At 42.8% G+C, this 16445-nt stretch overlaps 1 protein-coding gene across 3 annotated transcripts in view; it reads right to left on the reverse strand.

Moving 5' to 3' along the window:
• The window catches only part of NMD3 (NMD3 ribosome export adaptor), a 29040-nt gene extending 13123 nt beyond the window's left edge, over positions 1-15917 (reverse strand). The window contains exons 1-11 of one of the 3 annotated variants that reach the window (XM_084847409.1): positions 15850-15917; positions 12965-13060; positions 11701-11835; positions 9914-10010; positions 9295-9375; positions 8581-8709; positions 7905-7995; positions 3628-3706; positions 2274-2370; positions 527-644; positions 70-215 (exon numbers count right to left, since the gene is read on the reverse strand). In XM_084847409.1, the coding sequence (XP_084703535.1) occupies positions 70-215; positions 527-644; positions 2274-2370; positions 3628-3706; positions 7905-7995; positions 8581-8709; positions 9295-9375; positions 9914-10010; positions 11701-11835; positions 12965-13008 (1017 nt within the window). In that variant the 5' untranslated portion in view covers positions 13009-13060; positions 15850-15917. Of the gene's footprint in view, positions 1-69; positions 216-526; positions 645-2273; positions 2371-3627; positions 3707-7904; positions 7996-8580; positions 8710-9294; positions 9376-9913; positions 10011-11700; positions 11836-12964; positions 13061-15590 lie in introns of all 3 variants that reach the window. The other 2 variants (XM_084847411.1, XM_084847410.1) reach the window with 2 other exon arrangements.
• Between the last annotated feature and the right edge of the window lie 528 nt (positions 15918-16445).

Below are 16445 nucleotides of genomic sequence, written 5' to 3' on the forward strand. Positions count from 1 at the left end.
TTTGAGATTGGAAGCAAGATTTGCTCAATCTTCCAGAAAAGGTGTAAGTTATAGAAGAATAATTCTTACTTTGCTGGATTTCATGCCCGCACCAGCACCTTGCTTTTTCTCATGGATCTTGCTGATATCCATGACGATAAATTCCTCTAACTGCTTTGGATGGAACAAGCTGTTAAAAGGATGACGCCAGTAAGTGTTTCCATCAATTTCTGCAACTGAAACAGTAAGAGAAGAACTATGGAAACAATGTAGATGTTACCTGTCCAGCCACTTTTTTTGCCCCCCCGGAAAAAGTTATATAATTCTACTCTTTGTGTAATCTATTCTTCAACGCACCTGACACCATCATGGGAACAATATCATATCAAGGTTAAAGGAAGTGCAACAGTAACCTCGTAGTTTAATACAATTTAATTTTTCAAGAACATCTTACTTTATGGGTATGTTTAAAATAATGTTAATGCAGAATGCTTACTATCAATATTACTAAATTATATTTTTAAGGGTAAATACATCAAAAACTTACTCTGCAGTGTATTAGGATCAATTATGTGAATAGCACTAGTTATCCGGATGCAAACACAAATCTGGCTCATATTCCCAAGGCTCTGAGCCAGTTTTGGAGACAAGCATATAACATTGTCCTGCATAATGAGAACAAAAACAAAACAGTTGTCAATTTGCATTCTAAACCTTTTGTTGGCAGAAATATTAAAATCGTAGAAGAAGGTCTGAGTGTCATGAAACTACAATCTACTACAATACAGTGAATTATCTTGTTTCACTGCATGGAAGGATGCAAAATGTTCAAAAATGTTAAATGAGGAAAGGGTGTTTTATATTCAGTATAGTTTTGACTGAATAGGACTGAACTTGAAAATGTCTTCTCTTACTAACCAAATGGTGGAATATAGTACCATATCTCAAAAAATATGAAAACAATTGCTTAATTGGAGATTGGAATTCCAAGAGAATCCAATCCATTTTTGCTCCATCATTCTAATAGTGAACTTAAGTATCCAGTGCTTATCTGTTTGGCAGAGAAATGAGACCACCCCAAGACAAGGCAGAGATTTCTACATACATGGGTGACTCAACAGGTATTCAGAGGTTTGCGAATTAAAAGGTAAAAAACCCGCCCCCTTCAATGAGGGCTCGGCATGCTCAGTTGCCACAGAATGTTGTATGTCAGTTCGAAAAGAAGATGAAAAATGGGGGGGGGGAGTGAATTGTCCTGCCTGAGCCATTTACAAACTGTATTATCCTGGAGGAGGACACAGCTATCTGTCTAGAACCTTGAACAGGAGCAGTCCTGTTGAGGGGCAAGGATACACTGCCACATTTTCTTGCAAGTCTCACTTTTAACACTACATTCTTTAGCTGAATTTCTGTAAAAGCTGGCAGACGGATCTGAAACCACAAAAAGGGGAACCCTAATAAATCTTCACTTTGAAAACTTCCTAAACTCCAAAAATGTTTAAACCACTTGCTCTAAACCTTTGCCAAACAGAACATAGCTTTAATATCAAAAAACACACAACAGAGATAATGCTTTGTAATTTTTAAAACAAATTCTTCAATATATATTCTATGAGTCAATTGACATGTGGTGTATCAGCAGACTATACTAGTAGAGACACAGTGATTTCTTAAACTGTTTCTGCAGTGTAAGATTTAACAGATGAGGCTGATTCACACATACTTGCTTATCGATAAATCTCAGCTGAATACATGAAGCCTCTCAACTGAAAGGTATTGCTTTGAATGGACATTCAAAGCAATACCTCCTTCACTCTCCATGCTACAGTGAGCGAGAGATAAATATGTACATGAAAATTGGCCCTTCCAGGCAAGATTCTACAATTCATGAGTCTACTGATATATATAGTCACTGCTTTCTCATGCAATTGTGGATTTGGCTGAAATCCTATACAGACATATTTGGGAATAAGTTCCATTGAACTTTATCACATTTATATCTGCCCTTTTTGAACCCACAGTGGCTCACATGGTACTCCTCTCCATTTTATCCTTTATGTACAGGACTCCACTGCCATTACCATGTAGTGAGGAACCTGTGGCCCTCCATATGTTGTTAGACTACAATGCCCACCGCCCCGATAATTGGCCATGGTGGCTGGGGCTGATGGGAGTTGGAGTTCAAGGGCTGGAAGGCCAAAGTTCCCTACCCAAAGTGTAAACAAGCAATTTATTTAGTAAGTAATCCCAATGCAGTTTCTTCTTGATTCCTAACTCATGAATTCACGAAGTACCTTGCATACTGGAACAATCTCCACGGAGAAAGTGCTTTTGTAATTGTAAGTATTGCTATGAATATCATGAGAGATCAAACGCTGGGATGACTTAGACCTGAAATTAAAAAAGCAAATCCAAATCAGAGCAATCAGGGGAATGTGTAAAAACCACAGGATTATTGAAGATAATACCCCAAGAACAACAGAAGAGCTTCCACCTCCAAAACCAGAATAGAAAAAACAAACAGGTATAGGCAGAGTCTACAGTTGCTGTAACAGAAGCTAGGTGGGAAGGAGAAAAACTCACAAATGATTAAATGGAGAACCTTTGGCTGTATTCCATGAACCACTCCTAGGTTCTCGAACTGCATGTGTGTGGGAACAGAGCACCTAAAGGCAAACTGTGAAGTTCCCAGAAAGAGTCAGCAACTTGGGAGACAAATGAGCTGTCCTCTCCCCATCCATTAAGGTTGGGCATTGTAGCTGTTGCAGGGCCCCACAAAAAGACAGGAGACGAGGGCATTGCTCCACCACTCTTGCCTCTGCACTGTGGAGAGAGTCCCTGGTCTAGGTAAAGCAGCTATTGTCCCAACTAACTTTCATTACTCCATTCCTACGGCATGTGTCTCATGTCCCTGGGATAGTGGGGAGGCAAATATTTTCCAGGGACCTATTCCAACAGTTACTTTCTGAGTTGAGCAAAAGATCTCTTCCTCTTTTAACAACTTCCCAGAGGGAGGAAAAACACAAGGAGGGAGCAGAGAAGATACAAAGATGATGTGCAACTGCTGCTTGGCGAGATTGTTGGGCTCTGCCCTGGCCCAACCGGATTTTGTGTGTATGTGTGTGCATGTGTGTATGAGTGCACCATACTGCCACTATCCCATCCTGATTTGGGATGCAGGGAGCATGAGAAGAGCTGTGTTAGCCTAATGTTTCTCTGTAGTGGTTTAGGAGAATCAGGTGTTACATTTCATTCCACATATAATCTTAGTGTTAGATTAGTGCCCCAGACTATAGATCAGTGCTGGGCAACACGTTTAAAAAACCCAGCTTGTTCTCAGGCTAAATTCATCGTCAATAAGTCCCATAGTGGTTAAATGGCCAATTAAAAAAAAATTCTGCTGGTATGTGAGTGTGGCCCACGGGGAGGGGGGAACTGGTCCCTGGACCACTGAAAATTGCTCACTCCTACTGTAGATCCTCACACACAGCAGAAGGCACAACACTGCACATGAAGATCTCTGTACAGTCATCTGTGGAAGAGACGGCTGGTACTGATTTGGAAGGCATCAGAAGATAAACTAAGATGGGAGAAGGGACTAAAACAGTTATGCACCAGATCACACACTTTAAAAGAACGAAGTCTTACCTACAAGGAACTGTACACTGAAGAAAGTCTACCATCTTCTGAGCATGTTGTTTTGAAGCATAGTAGAAATCCAGACCATCTAAAAACATGTACGTATATGGAATTAGTGTCACAAAGGCACAAGGTGACACTTCATCATAAGGATCTACCTACTGAGTCTTCAGGAATTTTTACTTAAGCCAAAAGTCTATTTCCCCCTTCATTAACAGATTATGTTTATCACACACCTTTTCCTTTGATATAAATATATTGTTGTTTATTCGTTCAGTCGCTTCTGACTCTTCGTGACTTCATGGACCAGCCCACGCCAGAGCTTCCTGTCGGCAGTCGCCACCCCCAGCTCCCCCAAGGTCGAGTCCGTCACCTCCAGAATATCATCCATCCATCTTGCCCTTGGTCAGCCCCTCTTCCTTTTGCCTTCCACTTTCCCTATCATCAGCATCTTCTCCAGGGTATCCTGTCTTCTCATGATGTGGCCAAAGTACTTCAGTTTTGCCTTTAAGATCATTCCCTCAAGTGAGCAGTCTGGCTTTATTTCCTGGAGGATGGACTGGTTTGATCTTCTTGCAGTCCAAGGCACTCTCAGAATTTTCCTCCAGCACCACAGTTCAAAAGCATCTATCTTCCTTCGCTCAGCCTTCCTTATGGTCCAGCTCTCGCAGCCATAGGTTACTATGGGGAATACCATTGCTTGAACTATGTGGACCTTTGTTGTCAGTGTGATGTCTCTGCTCTTCACTATTTTATCAAGATTTGTCATTGCTGTCCTCCCAAGAAGTAAACGTCTTCTGATTTCCTGGCTGCAGTCAGCATCTGCAGTAATCTTTGCGCCTAGAAAGACAAAGTCTGTCACTGCCTCCACGTTTTCTCCCTCTATTTGCCAGTTCTCAATCAAGCTGGTTGCCGTAATCTTGGTTTTTTTGAGGTTTAACTACAACCCAGCTTTTGCACCTTCTTCTTTCACCTTTGTCATAAGGTTCCTCCGCTCCTCCTCGCTTTCAGCCATCAAAGTGGTATCATCTGCATATCGGAGATTGTTAATATTTCTTCCAGCGATTTTAACTCCAGCCTTGGATTCATCAAGCCCAGCACGTCGCATGATGTGTTCTGCGTATAGGTTGAATAGGCAGGTTGAGAGTATCCAACCCTGCCGTACTCCTTTCCCAATCTTAAACCAGTCCGTTGTTCCGTGGTCTGTTCTTACTGTTGCTACTTGTTCATTATACAGATTCCTCAGGAGGCAGACAAGATGACTTGGTATCCCCATACCACCAAGAACTTTCCACATTTTGTTATGATCCACACAGTCAAAGGCTTTAGAATAGTCAATAAAACAGAAATTGATGTTTTTCTGAAACTCACTGGCTTTCTCCATTATCCAGCGGATATTGGCAATTTGGTCTCTAGTTCCTCTGCCTTTTCTAAACCCAGCTTGTACATCTGGCAATTCTCGTTCCATGAATTGCTGGAGTCTACTTTGCAAGATCTTGAGCATTACCTTACTGGCATGTGAAATAAGTGCCACTGTTCGATAGTTGGAACATTCTTTAGTGTCTCCCTTTTTTGGTATGGGGATATAAGTTGATTTTTTCCAATCTGGTGGCCATTCTTGTGCTTTCCAAATTTGCTGGCATATGGCATGCATCACCTTGACAGCATCATCTCGCAAGATTTTAAACAGTTCAGCTGGGATACCGTCGTCTCCTGCTGCCTTGTTATTAGCAATGCTTCTTAAGGCCCATTCAACCTCACTCTTCAGGATGTCTGGCTCTAACTCACTGACCACACCGTCAAATCTATCCCCAATATTATTATCCTTCCTATACAGATTTTCCGTATATTCTTACCATAAATATATTAGGAACAGTTTATTTCTACCACGAAATACATAACACAATCCAATCCTTTCAGACTCCAGTAAATGTTCTGGGAGCATCAGACGCTGCAGCACTGCTGAAACTAAGTAGTTGTGTGCCTGGTCAGTCTCTGGCAGGAGACCACTTGCAATTTCATGCAACAGGATACAAATATATGAAATATCCTTAGAAAGCAAACACATAGCCCCCCTTTGCAAGATGTAAATTACATATGTATATACCCAAATATACAGAGATGAGAAAAAGTCTGTGAACCCTAATGATAATAATGGAAATTCCATAGTTTTACCATGACAGCCTTCATGAAATCAAAACCAATCCTTTTCTAAATATCCAATAGGGTTTATATTAACCAATTCCATATCTTGTAAAATACAACGTGTAAATTAGGCAAACAATGAGAACTTAAGAGTCAGGGTATGTGCAAAAGTAAGTGAACCCCTGGTTGCATCAGCTCAATTAAAGGGAATAATCAGAAGCAAGCATTTAAGGAATTAGGGAGATCTTCAAGGTTGAGTTTGGGAGGCCCCACCCTATAAGAGGATGTACGAAACGACTTACCTGGTTCGTTTCGTACATCCGTGGGGGGGGGAGGTGCTCCGTCCCTCCCCACAAAATCCTCGACGGCCGGCTCCACTCCGCAGCGACTCCACGGAGCTGCCGGCCGGGGCAGCCCACAGCGACATCCAGCCGCTGCTGGGCTGCGCAGGGACGCATATGGCAGCCGCCGTAGCCGCTGCCATTTGCATCTCCTTTTTTTTTTGCCGTGATAGGCTACATAAATATTTATGTAGCCTATCACAGCCTCCACCAGGACGCAAATGGCATCCCTGTGTTAGCCGTGATATGCTACGTAAGTATTTATGTAGCCTATCATGGCTTAAATGGTGAAACGAATGGCGGCCGCAGACACAGCTGCCATTCGCAGAGCAGCGCGAACAGCAGCAGGTGAGTGCTCCGTTTCACGTGCCTTTCGCAGGGTGGGGGGCTTCGTTCCCCAACAATTTCGGGGGGCTGAATGCACTGGCCATTATGAAAAGACATCTATGAGGACCACAGAAAAGCAGTTATTGCTGTTCATCAGTCTAGAAACAGTTACAAAAAAATTTGTAAAGATTTGGCGCTCCACCAATCCACTGCTCGACAGGTAGTCTACAAATGGAGAAGGTTCAAGACCACAGTCGCTCTGGTAGTGGTCGTCCTACCAAAATCTCTCCAAGAACAAACTGGTGCATCATCCAGGAAGTCAAACAGAACCCCAGGGTAACATCCAAGGATCTGCAGGCCACTCTTACCTTGGCTAATGTGTTCATGACTGAATGATCAGAAAAAGGCTGAACAAGAATGGTGTTCATGGAAGGACAGCCAGGTGGAAACCACTGCTCTCTAAAAAGAACACTGCTGCCCATCTGAAGATTGCTAAAGATCACATAGATGATCCCCAAGACGTCTGGAACAATGTTCTTTGAACAGACAAGTTAAAGGTAGAATTTTTGGGCCTCAATGAGAAATGGTATGTTTGGCAAAAAACAAACACTGAGTTTAAACAGAAGAACCTCACCCCAGCTGTCAAGCATGGTGGTGGGAATGTGATGGTTTGGGCCTGCTTTGCTGCCTCAGGACCTGGATGGCTTGCCATCATTGACACAACCATGAATTCTGCAGTGTATCAGAAGCTTCTAGAGGAGAATGTCAGGCCATCCATCTGTGAGCTGAAGCTGAACCGAAAGTGGGTCATGCAATAAGACAATTATCCTAAACATACAAGCAGATCTACAAAAGAATGGCTGAGAAAGAAGAAATTGCATGTTTTAGAATGGCCTAGTCAAAGTCTGGCCCTAAACCCTATTGAAATGCTGTGGCATGACCTTAAGCAAGCTGTTTATGCAAGGAAGCCCTCAAGTGTCACTGAGCTGAAGCAGTTCCGTAAGGAGGAATGGGCCCAAATTCCTCAAAACCGATGTAAGAGACTGACTACCAGTTACAGGAAACATTTACCTGAAGTCATTGCTGCTCAAGGGGATGCCACCAGGTATTGAATCTAAAGGTTCACATACTTTTTCACACATTGATATTGAATATTCAATCAGTTGTGGATAAATAAATGTTGAAAAGCATCATCTTTATATATCATTTGTTCACCCAGGTTATCTATTGTTCTTTATTTAGGATTATGGGCTTAGATTAAGATCTAATAACACTTTAGGTTGGGAATATGTGACAATCCTATGGGTTCACAAACTTTTCTCGCCACTGTATTATGCCTATGCCATATGACAAAGCACCATTTGCAAAACTCTTTCATGCAAGTCCCCTGTATTACTATTTACTGCTACAAGAACTGATGTCAACATATATAACACCAATCGCTTTATATACAAATTATTAAACATTGCTTACCGTGAATCTCTTTGATCCGAAGAGTGTTCTGATGAAGTCTATGTTTTAAAATCAACTGCTCCAAATAGTAGAAAGTCTTTTTATGTAGAGTCTAAAATTTAAGAATCAAAACAAGAATTGCAGATAAAAGTGATGTTTGTATTCTTGAAAAGGCCTCCATGGGAGCAGAAAAAAGTAGTTGATCAATACGGCTCCCATTTCACCCAAAGCCCATGGCTCCTAAACTACGAAAGCAGGAATACATAAATATGCAGCAAAATACTACACCTGCTTTACTCAGAAGCAAGTTCCACTGGGTTCAGTGGGGCATACACACTAGTAAGTGTCCTTAGAATTGCAGTCCCTAATTGACTGGAATACATGGGAAGCCACTGAAGCCGTTTGTAGTTTACCCAAATACTGTGCAAGACTGTTAAAATTAGTTAATGACAGGAAGTTTTAAAACAAATACATAAATGAGCACTGGATAGTTCAACTTCTATTTCTCCAATTAAATCCTCATGCTCTGATTATACAGCATTAACAGTTCTTAAACCATGGGGTTGGCACATACATTGCAGAGCTTGTTTCTATCCTACCTAATGCAACTTTATATTAATAGTAAACATTTGTTTGGTGGAAGAGTGATTATACTGCTTGTTCTCTCTTTGACAAGACACATTTCTCTCATATATACCTTCTGTCTAACTTGAACTACAGCTTTCCAGTAGTCCTTAGCTTCAACTCGATGGCAGTCATCACACATTTGAGACTGAACAACATATTCTACTATGAAGATTTGCTGAAGAATTGCACCATTCATCACCTATGAAAGAAAGTTAAGTGTAAGATTTAATTTTTTTGTCTTCTCTACTAAACTGCCTATGGTGAGTAAGTTTTCATAGTCTATATTCTCTGTTGCCCCTTTCTTTCAAAAAGGATTTCCATAAAACAGATTGGCATAAAAAGCATGCAGTCTGAGCTAATCCAAGATCAATACTTCAAACTTATCTTGCTTAATAATATACACTGAGTTAAATCAAAATGTTCACCTTGTTTTATCTCACAACTGTGCTATGAAGTAGAATTATGGAAATTGAAGGAATACAAAGATCATTATGTCCAGCCCGCAGTCCTAAGACATGATTCCTTAACACTTTGCTGTACAGGAATCTCTACAGATCGGCATACAGCCTGATTCCATAAATGTCTATTTGGAAGTTAAGTCCCACTTATTTTAATGGGACTTACTCCCAAGAAAATGTGCATAGTACAATTGCAACATTATTCAGAACTCAAGTCACAAACAAGAGCATCCTTGACATCCTCTAACTAACATTATAGCTTTATCATAAGACATTCCTGCATTTCTGTTATATCGTTTATAAAAATTACCCCCAAGCTTACTTGCCTCTTTCTGTACAGTCAGCTTTACTTTAAGTCTTTTGGAGTGTGGTTCAGTCCATACAAATCCTGCTTCGATCAACCGTACCTGTCAGGACGAAATATCACGCGTGATTATACCTATTTTCAAAAAGCAGAAATGGTAGCACATAGATTCAAGAACTCCTGCATGCAACTAATGTCACCACAAAGTATGAAAATACATGAAAAGATACACAGTACTCAATAAACCTTTTAAGGCTCCAAGAAACATGCATAATAGCAAACATAAGGTACTTCCAGATGAAGATCTCCTATTGCCTGTCAAAAGGCACCATGCAGCTATTCTGTCTTTTATTTCCTAACAGAATAGGCTGCTTCAGTGGATGCTTATGGATGCAGATTCTAATTGCATAAGGAGTTCTAGTTTTGCAAAATATGACCCAGTGCACATATGGCATTAGGGAACAATCACTATATGAAAACAGAACTGAACATCTTCAACTAAAATATATCTGCTTGTAGAACAAACTCGTTGTTACCAGTTAAGAAGTCCACATTCCTAACGAAACACAGCTTTCACAGGCAGTATTTAAAAAAATATTAGATCTCACTTTTATACAACAATGCCAAGATACAAGACTAACCTTACTAAGAGAAGCTTTGATTTTTTTAAGGCATAAGGTCAGAAGTTCCCTTGATTCCAAGGCACATTGCACCCAAGATCCTGGTGGCTGAAGATACCTGAAATTATTTTCTTAAATTAAATGTATGTTAACTATGACACATAAAAACACTTTGATGGGGTAGGATCTAGACTAGGTTAGTCATACCTTACGCCCACTGAAACTTTATTCACTCAAATTTTACAGCTGGAAATGATCAAAATATTTACTGAATAAGTACACTCATACTTATGAACTCATATGTAGTTCATATCGCTGATCTACATGAAAAACAGATGTAAGCAGTCAGAATCTCAAAGATGCTTTAGGTTTATATACAATTCATTTATTACCCTCTCACTGCTTGACCAAGAATCAACTGCTACGTTTACCTTTAGGAAACCTCAAGTCAACATCTAATCAGAGGCTAGAAGTAAGTAGCAAATTTCCTCTTACTTCTGATTAGATGTTGACCTGAAGTTCCCTAAAGTGACAGCCTACCAGTGCGAACAACAGGCCACCTTCAATGAAACACGCAGGCACAGCAGTTACTCCAAAGTGAAACGAATGGACCTTCAAAGAGCATGTTACACATAGCGAATGTGTACACAAGCTCTTCAGTTCTGTAAACGTGTTCACAGGTTAGTGGAGGGAGCAATCCTATGGCCGCTAGACAGCAGCTAGATGGCCATAGGATATCTGGTTTTCCTGGAACCGACCTCTTCACACTTCCATGCTGCCTCGCAGGCAGCACGGAACAGCCCCATCCTCCGCGCTCACAAGAGGAACGCGGAGCGGCCAAAAAGGGGCGTTCTGGGACGGGCAGAAATGCCTGTACGACACATCCAATGTGTCATACAGCAGCCTCCTTCCCCGCTCAGCCCTCCCGCGACTGTCTAGCCGAAAATGCAGGGCAGGAGAAGCACGGAGAGAACGATCCCCTCCATGCGTCTCCTGCCCTGCACTGGATAGACGGTTGCCTCCGAGTTCAGAGGTGGTTGCCTATCTGAATAGGATTGCACCCTTAGTTTATTATAATGGTAGCATATACTATAATAGTATATTATCTCACAATTTTCAACGTTAACATATACCAGCTATATTACATGTCCTTATGTCGAACAACTGCTTATACAAGATGAATGTTCTATTCTCTCCCAACATAAATGGCGATGATTGAGGGCTAATGCAGCAATCTTATTAACTGAGAAATGACTGGTGGATTCTGCCAAGTGGCTACTGACTATAACAGAGATGAGGCTGTATCACTCCATGTGACATAATATAACACTTTACATACAAATATGTTTCACAGGATTCAAAATTTCTCTTCCCCCATCCGCCAAAAAGTATATCCCACAAAGACGAGTTTTACTATTTGCCCAACAGCGGTGTTCCGCATAAAGGCTTCTTGCCACACATGGTACATAGCTGCTGAGGGGAGGCGCAAAGCCCCAGTTAAGTACTCCTTGAAGAAAGTGGTGGGGAAAAAGAAAGTGGTGGGGAAAGGTTATTTAACTCTCCCCTCGTTAGATTTGTATTCTGTGAAGAAGCCACTGCAGCATCCACCTGGGCTGGGCACCTGCATTTTCTGAGAAGGAGCCCGATATCTGAAGGAGCATCCAAAAGGTGTCCTGGAATTCTATGTGAATTTGCAAGGAGCAAAAACATATCAACCTGACCTGAGAGGTATTATTTTAGTCTTGATGATTATATAAAGACTCAAAAAAGTTAAGTCAGTGTCTTAAGATCTAGAAAATAGTTGGCACCTTTCACATTGTTTGCAGAAATGAACAGTGACTTGCTTAGGGATTCCTTCAGTGATATCCACCTGAGTCCGTAAACATGCTACACACATGTTGGCTGGGTTTGGCAGGATTGCAGTGCCACATTGGCAGCACAGGCTAGAATAAAGGAAAGAACATTACCATTAAAAATGAAATGCATGGTTTCTTCAAGAGAAAATACAGTGGAAAACAATGGTTATTTTCAACCACAGAAAAAACTAGAACACTAACCTGTACTGTTAACACATACACACACCAGTTTAAAAGTCATAATGGTTCTTTGAATAGTGCTGGAATTTAACCATAAGAGACCAATGTTCAAATCTCAGCTGAGTCAACTCAATGGATGATCATCAGGAAGTTAACAGTTCTCAGGTTCAAAGGTGTTACAAAAACTTATCACAAGTTTTTTGTTATTGTTTTTAAGTTAAACAATGTATGAATTTGGCACATTCAAGTGCTTTCATACCAATACTAGCAATAATCAAAGAGCTAGATCTGTTCTAGCATTTCAAAACTCAGAAAGTGCTCTGTAGATACATCTGACAAAGTGGGTTCTGGACCACAACCACTTATGCGCAGGACTCCGTTTTTCTGCCATTACTAACTTCCAACAATTTGATATTCCCACCCATTTGATAATACATTTGAGACTATAAATAGCAAGAGGATATTTAGAACTTAAAGCCAAGCCAGGCATGCAGTTAGGGCACAATTCTATGCATGTTTAGACAGGAAAAGTCCTACAAATCCCAGCATTCCCCAGCCAGCATGTAGGACTTTTTTCTCTCTAGACATGCATAGGGTTTCACCCTTAGGCTGAAATTTAACATGGGAACCCACTTACGCAGTGGTTCTTCTCTTCTCCTTCCCCCCACTAGCTCCCTAAAAATATGCTCTAGAAAAAACCCCCAACCCTCCAGAGCAGATTTTCAGGTTACACAGTTCTGTCGGTGGGGGAACTTAATTGGATATCACCCTTGGTACAGACCTCATAGAATTGTACCTGAAATACCGCAGGGATAATAGTTTGAAAGAAAATGGCCCTGAATGGCGGACTCTCCGTATAGTGAAAAGCTAACATATGATGGAGAAAGTATCTAACCTAGCCTGTTGCCTGGCTGCTTAGTTTGCCACATGCAGGGAGATGCTGACAGACAGATACTTAAGCAACCCCCTGTTTACATTCACATTGGGGACTGTATCATCTTCCTGGCTTGGCTCTCAAAGACAATGTGTTACTCACATGTTCCCCTGGCTGAGGGTTGCAGGCTCCTTCATGTACTCCATCTCCAGCTGCGCAAGGGGGTCTCAAGACAGACACACACACACACACTGCGGCCTAGTGAGAGAAGACCACAGATTAGGATACAACTGCTATTGACAGCAATGTAGACCAGATCAGTCACAAACTGAGATGGTTACAGTGTGTGGAAACAATGTGGGTAGGAAGTGGGGATTCTGTTATACCATTAAATATCAGGTGTCAAGAGCAAGGAAAAACAGGCAGTGATTACATGGCTTGAGACCACAATACAGGACAGAGCACCTCTCCCAACATAACCCTATCTGTACACTATGCTCAACATCTAAGGCCCTCCTCCGGCTGCCTACTCCGAGGGAAGCTCGGAAGACAGCAATAAGGGAAAGGGCCTTCTCAGTGGTGGTCCCCCAATTGTGGAATGAACTCCCCGATGAGGCTCGCCTGGCACCAACACTGTTATCTTTTCTGCGTCAGGTTAAGACCTCTCTCTTCTCCTAGGCATTTGGCAACATATGATGAGTTTTAATCAATCCTCGATTGTCTTATGGTTATAGTTGTTGCTTGAGATTACTTTAGATAAATGTTCTCTTGTGTATATTGTCTATTCGCCTGTGTTTTATGTAAATGGCTTTTAATCGCTGTATACTGTGTTTTTAATGTTTTTAATCTTTGTAAGCTGCCCAGAGAGCTTTGACTATTGGGCGGTATAGAAATGTAATAAATAATGGTAAAACAATAATTATGCGTATACTTTAGTCACAAAATTAGGAATTTAGGCTGAGAGGGAAATTGAGGTAAGGAATTCATGCCACAAAGTGGATTCAGTCACATACTGGTGTCACAGTTAGGAAACAGTAACAGATATTAGTGCTGAGTGAAGCACTGTTGGCAAATTGGGATGATGATAGTAGATAAACAATTGGGATGATGGCAGTAGATAGACCAGGTCTGAGAAAGAGCAAAAGGGCATAATATCCAAGGAAGATCGGGCTTCACATAAACTGTGTAAGTAGTAAAGGTTCACAGCAAAGAGCAGGAATCAATACTGGACAGAGCTCAAATATTGGAGCGCAAGCAATAAAGAAAGTGGGTGGAACTCATGCAGGAGTGTTAGAAAGGAGCACAGATATGTAATGCTGGAGTGTCAGACCTCAATGGAAAACCAATGCTAACAAGAAGGGGCATTCAGTGGGCTGCGCACAGTAACAAACTCCAGATCTAATGCAGTATATAGCATTTTGGTATGCAGCAAAGCAGGGATTGTTGACTGGAAGACAGGCTAAAACTACATGTAGCGGTAGGAACACAGGAAGCTGCCTTTTACCAATTCAGACCACTGGTCTATCTAAATAGCTCAGTATTGTCTAAACTGATCCGCAGCGGCTTACCAAATTTTCACACAGAAAACTTTCCTAGCCCTACCTAGAGATAAGAGAAAGTGTACCTTGGAACTTTTGCATGCAAAACATATGCTCTATTGCGGAGTGCCAGTCCTTCCTCCATAGAATTTACCTCCAGACAAGTTTAAGTCAAGTGCCTGTACGGGACTAGGTACAAGTACAGATTCAAACCCAGGCCTTCCCAGTCCAAGTCCCTCACTCTAGCAATCTTTGCTTGTATTTGCAAGCCAGGGGATAGACAACCTGGTGGCCCCCAGCGATTTTGGACTACAACTCTCATAATCCCTGACCGTTTGCTATGCTGGCTGAGATTTATAGGGGCTGTAGTACAAAATATATGGAGGAAATCAGGTTACCTACCCCAGCCCTAAGCAAAAACAAACAAACAAACAAGCCACACACACATAGAGAAGGAACCAAAAATAATGCATCCCTCTCTAAAATGAAAAATGTCCATATCCCAGGTCTATGCAAAAATCATACTTTGTTTTTTTATATGGATCTGGCCTGCCAAGTACCCTCCACGCTTGTAGCCATTGGCTGCATTCAGACATAATGCTAAACCATGATTTGTTAAGCTTAACTGTGGTTTATATGTAGGTCTGAACTCACCCTGACCACATAATGATGGTTTGTGACCAACAAACCACAACCTGAAACCATGGCTGTTAACTGGCTTGTGAATCTCAGTTTGTGTTAACCATGGTTCTTAGATCCAAACCTGACCTCCTAGCTTAATCCTAGTTTGTTCAGGCATTCCACCCTAGCCGCTCGCCAGGCTATAGAGACGTGAGACAAGAATGGTTAGAAAACGAAATTGCTCCTCCAGCAAAGCGAGTCTCTCAGCTTCTTTCCCAGCCTTTGCCCTCCCTTCTCCCTCAGTCTGACAACCGTTTGCTTTCTCTACCCACCTCGCTGACAAGCCCTCTCTCTCTCGCCTGCCCACCTAGCTTTGCAGTAGCCTTGCAAAGTGGGGAAAAAGCCACAAACCTCAGTAAGACCAGGGCCATTTTACTAACATCTATCCAGGAGCAAAGCTTGTTATGAATTTTTTTAAAAAGATTTACAGTTAAGATTAAAACCACACAAGAGTAATTGTGATTTAGAGATTAACACCCCACTCTCCGGTAGCCTTTCCTTCCCGTCCCCCACTATGCCATGGTTGCTTGGTAGGGGAACTCCCCCCCCCCCGGGCACTCTGCACCTACGCAGAGGCGCTCTTGTTCTACTGCCACGCTCGGGAGCCCCATCACTTGAAAAGAGGTTCCGGGGATGAGCGCCGAAGCGCGGGGGAGATACCCCGTCCTTCCAGTGCCTGGCGCCGAGGCGGCGCGGCGCAGCAGGAGGAAGCGCCGGAACACGACGGAGCCCCAGGGACGGCACGTGGCGGCTGGGCCCGGCGCGGGCGGCCAACGGTCCCCGCGCGCGCCGGAACGGGCCCGACCCCGACCCCGCGGCTCCTCTCACCCCGAGGCGCCGCCAGCCACGTCCTCGGGCCCTCCCTCGGCCCGGCTCGCCTCGCCTCGCCTCGCCTCGGCCCCCGTTCCCGCCCGGCGAGACAGACGGCGCTGCTCTCGCGAGAAGGCCTCTCCTCCCGGAAGGACAGCGAGGACGCGTGGGGAAAGGTGCGAGAGGAAAGGTGCGCCTGAAACAACCGTCACTTCGGGTCCTCCTTTGAATGGCGCCATCGGCGGGGCAGGAGGCTTCATGCCGAAGCGTAGCCCGAAGAATGCGCATGTATTTTTCTATCTCTAGGCTCAGAATTCATGGGCTGCCCGGCACGTTCGGTTGAGAACCTGAAGTGCTGCGCTGTTTTATCTGTGTGTTGCTGTGTGTTTTATACGCTTTGGTCAGTGGGGGCTGGTGGCTCCGATTTCGGAACGCCGGGCTGGATGAATCACAGGTCGGAATTAAGATTGCCGGGAGAATTATCAGCAACCTCCGATACGCAGACGATGCCACCCTAATGGCAGAAAGCGACGAGGATCTCAAGAGCCTCTTGTGGAGGGTGGAAGTGGAGAGTGCAAAAGCTGGTCCGAAACTCAACATGAAAAAAACGAAGG

The sequence above is a fragment of the Heloderma suspectum genome, chromosome 3 (assembly GCF_057233095.1).
Source record: "Heloderma suspectum isolate Gila_16-S chromosome 3, 16-S_ref, whole genome shotgun sequence".
NCBI lineage: Eukaryota > Metazoa > Chordata > Lepidosauria > Squamata > Helodermatidae > Heloderma > Heloderma suspectum.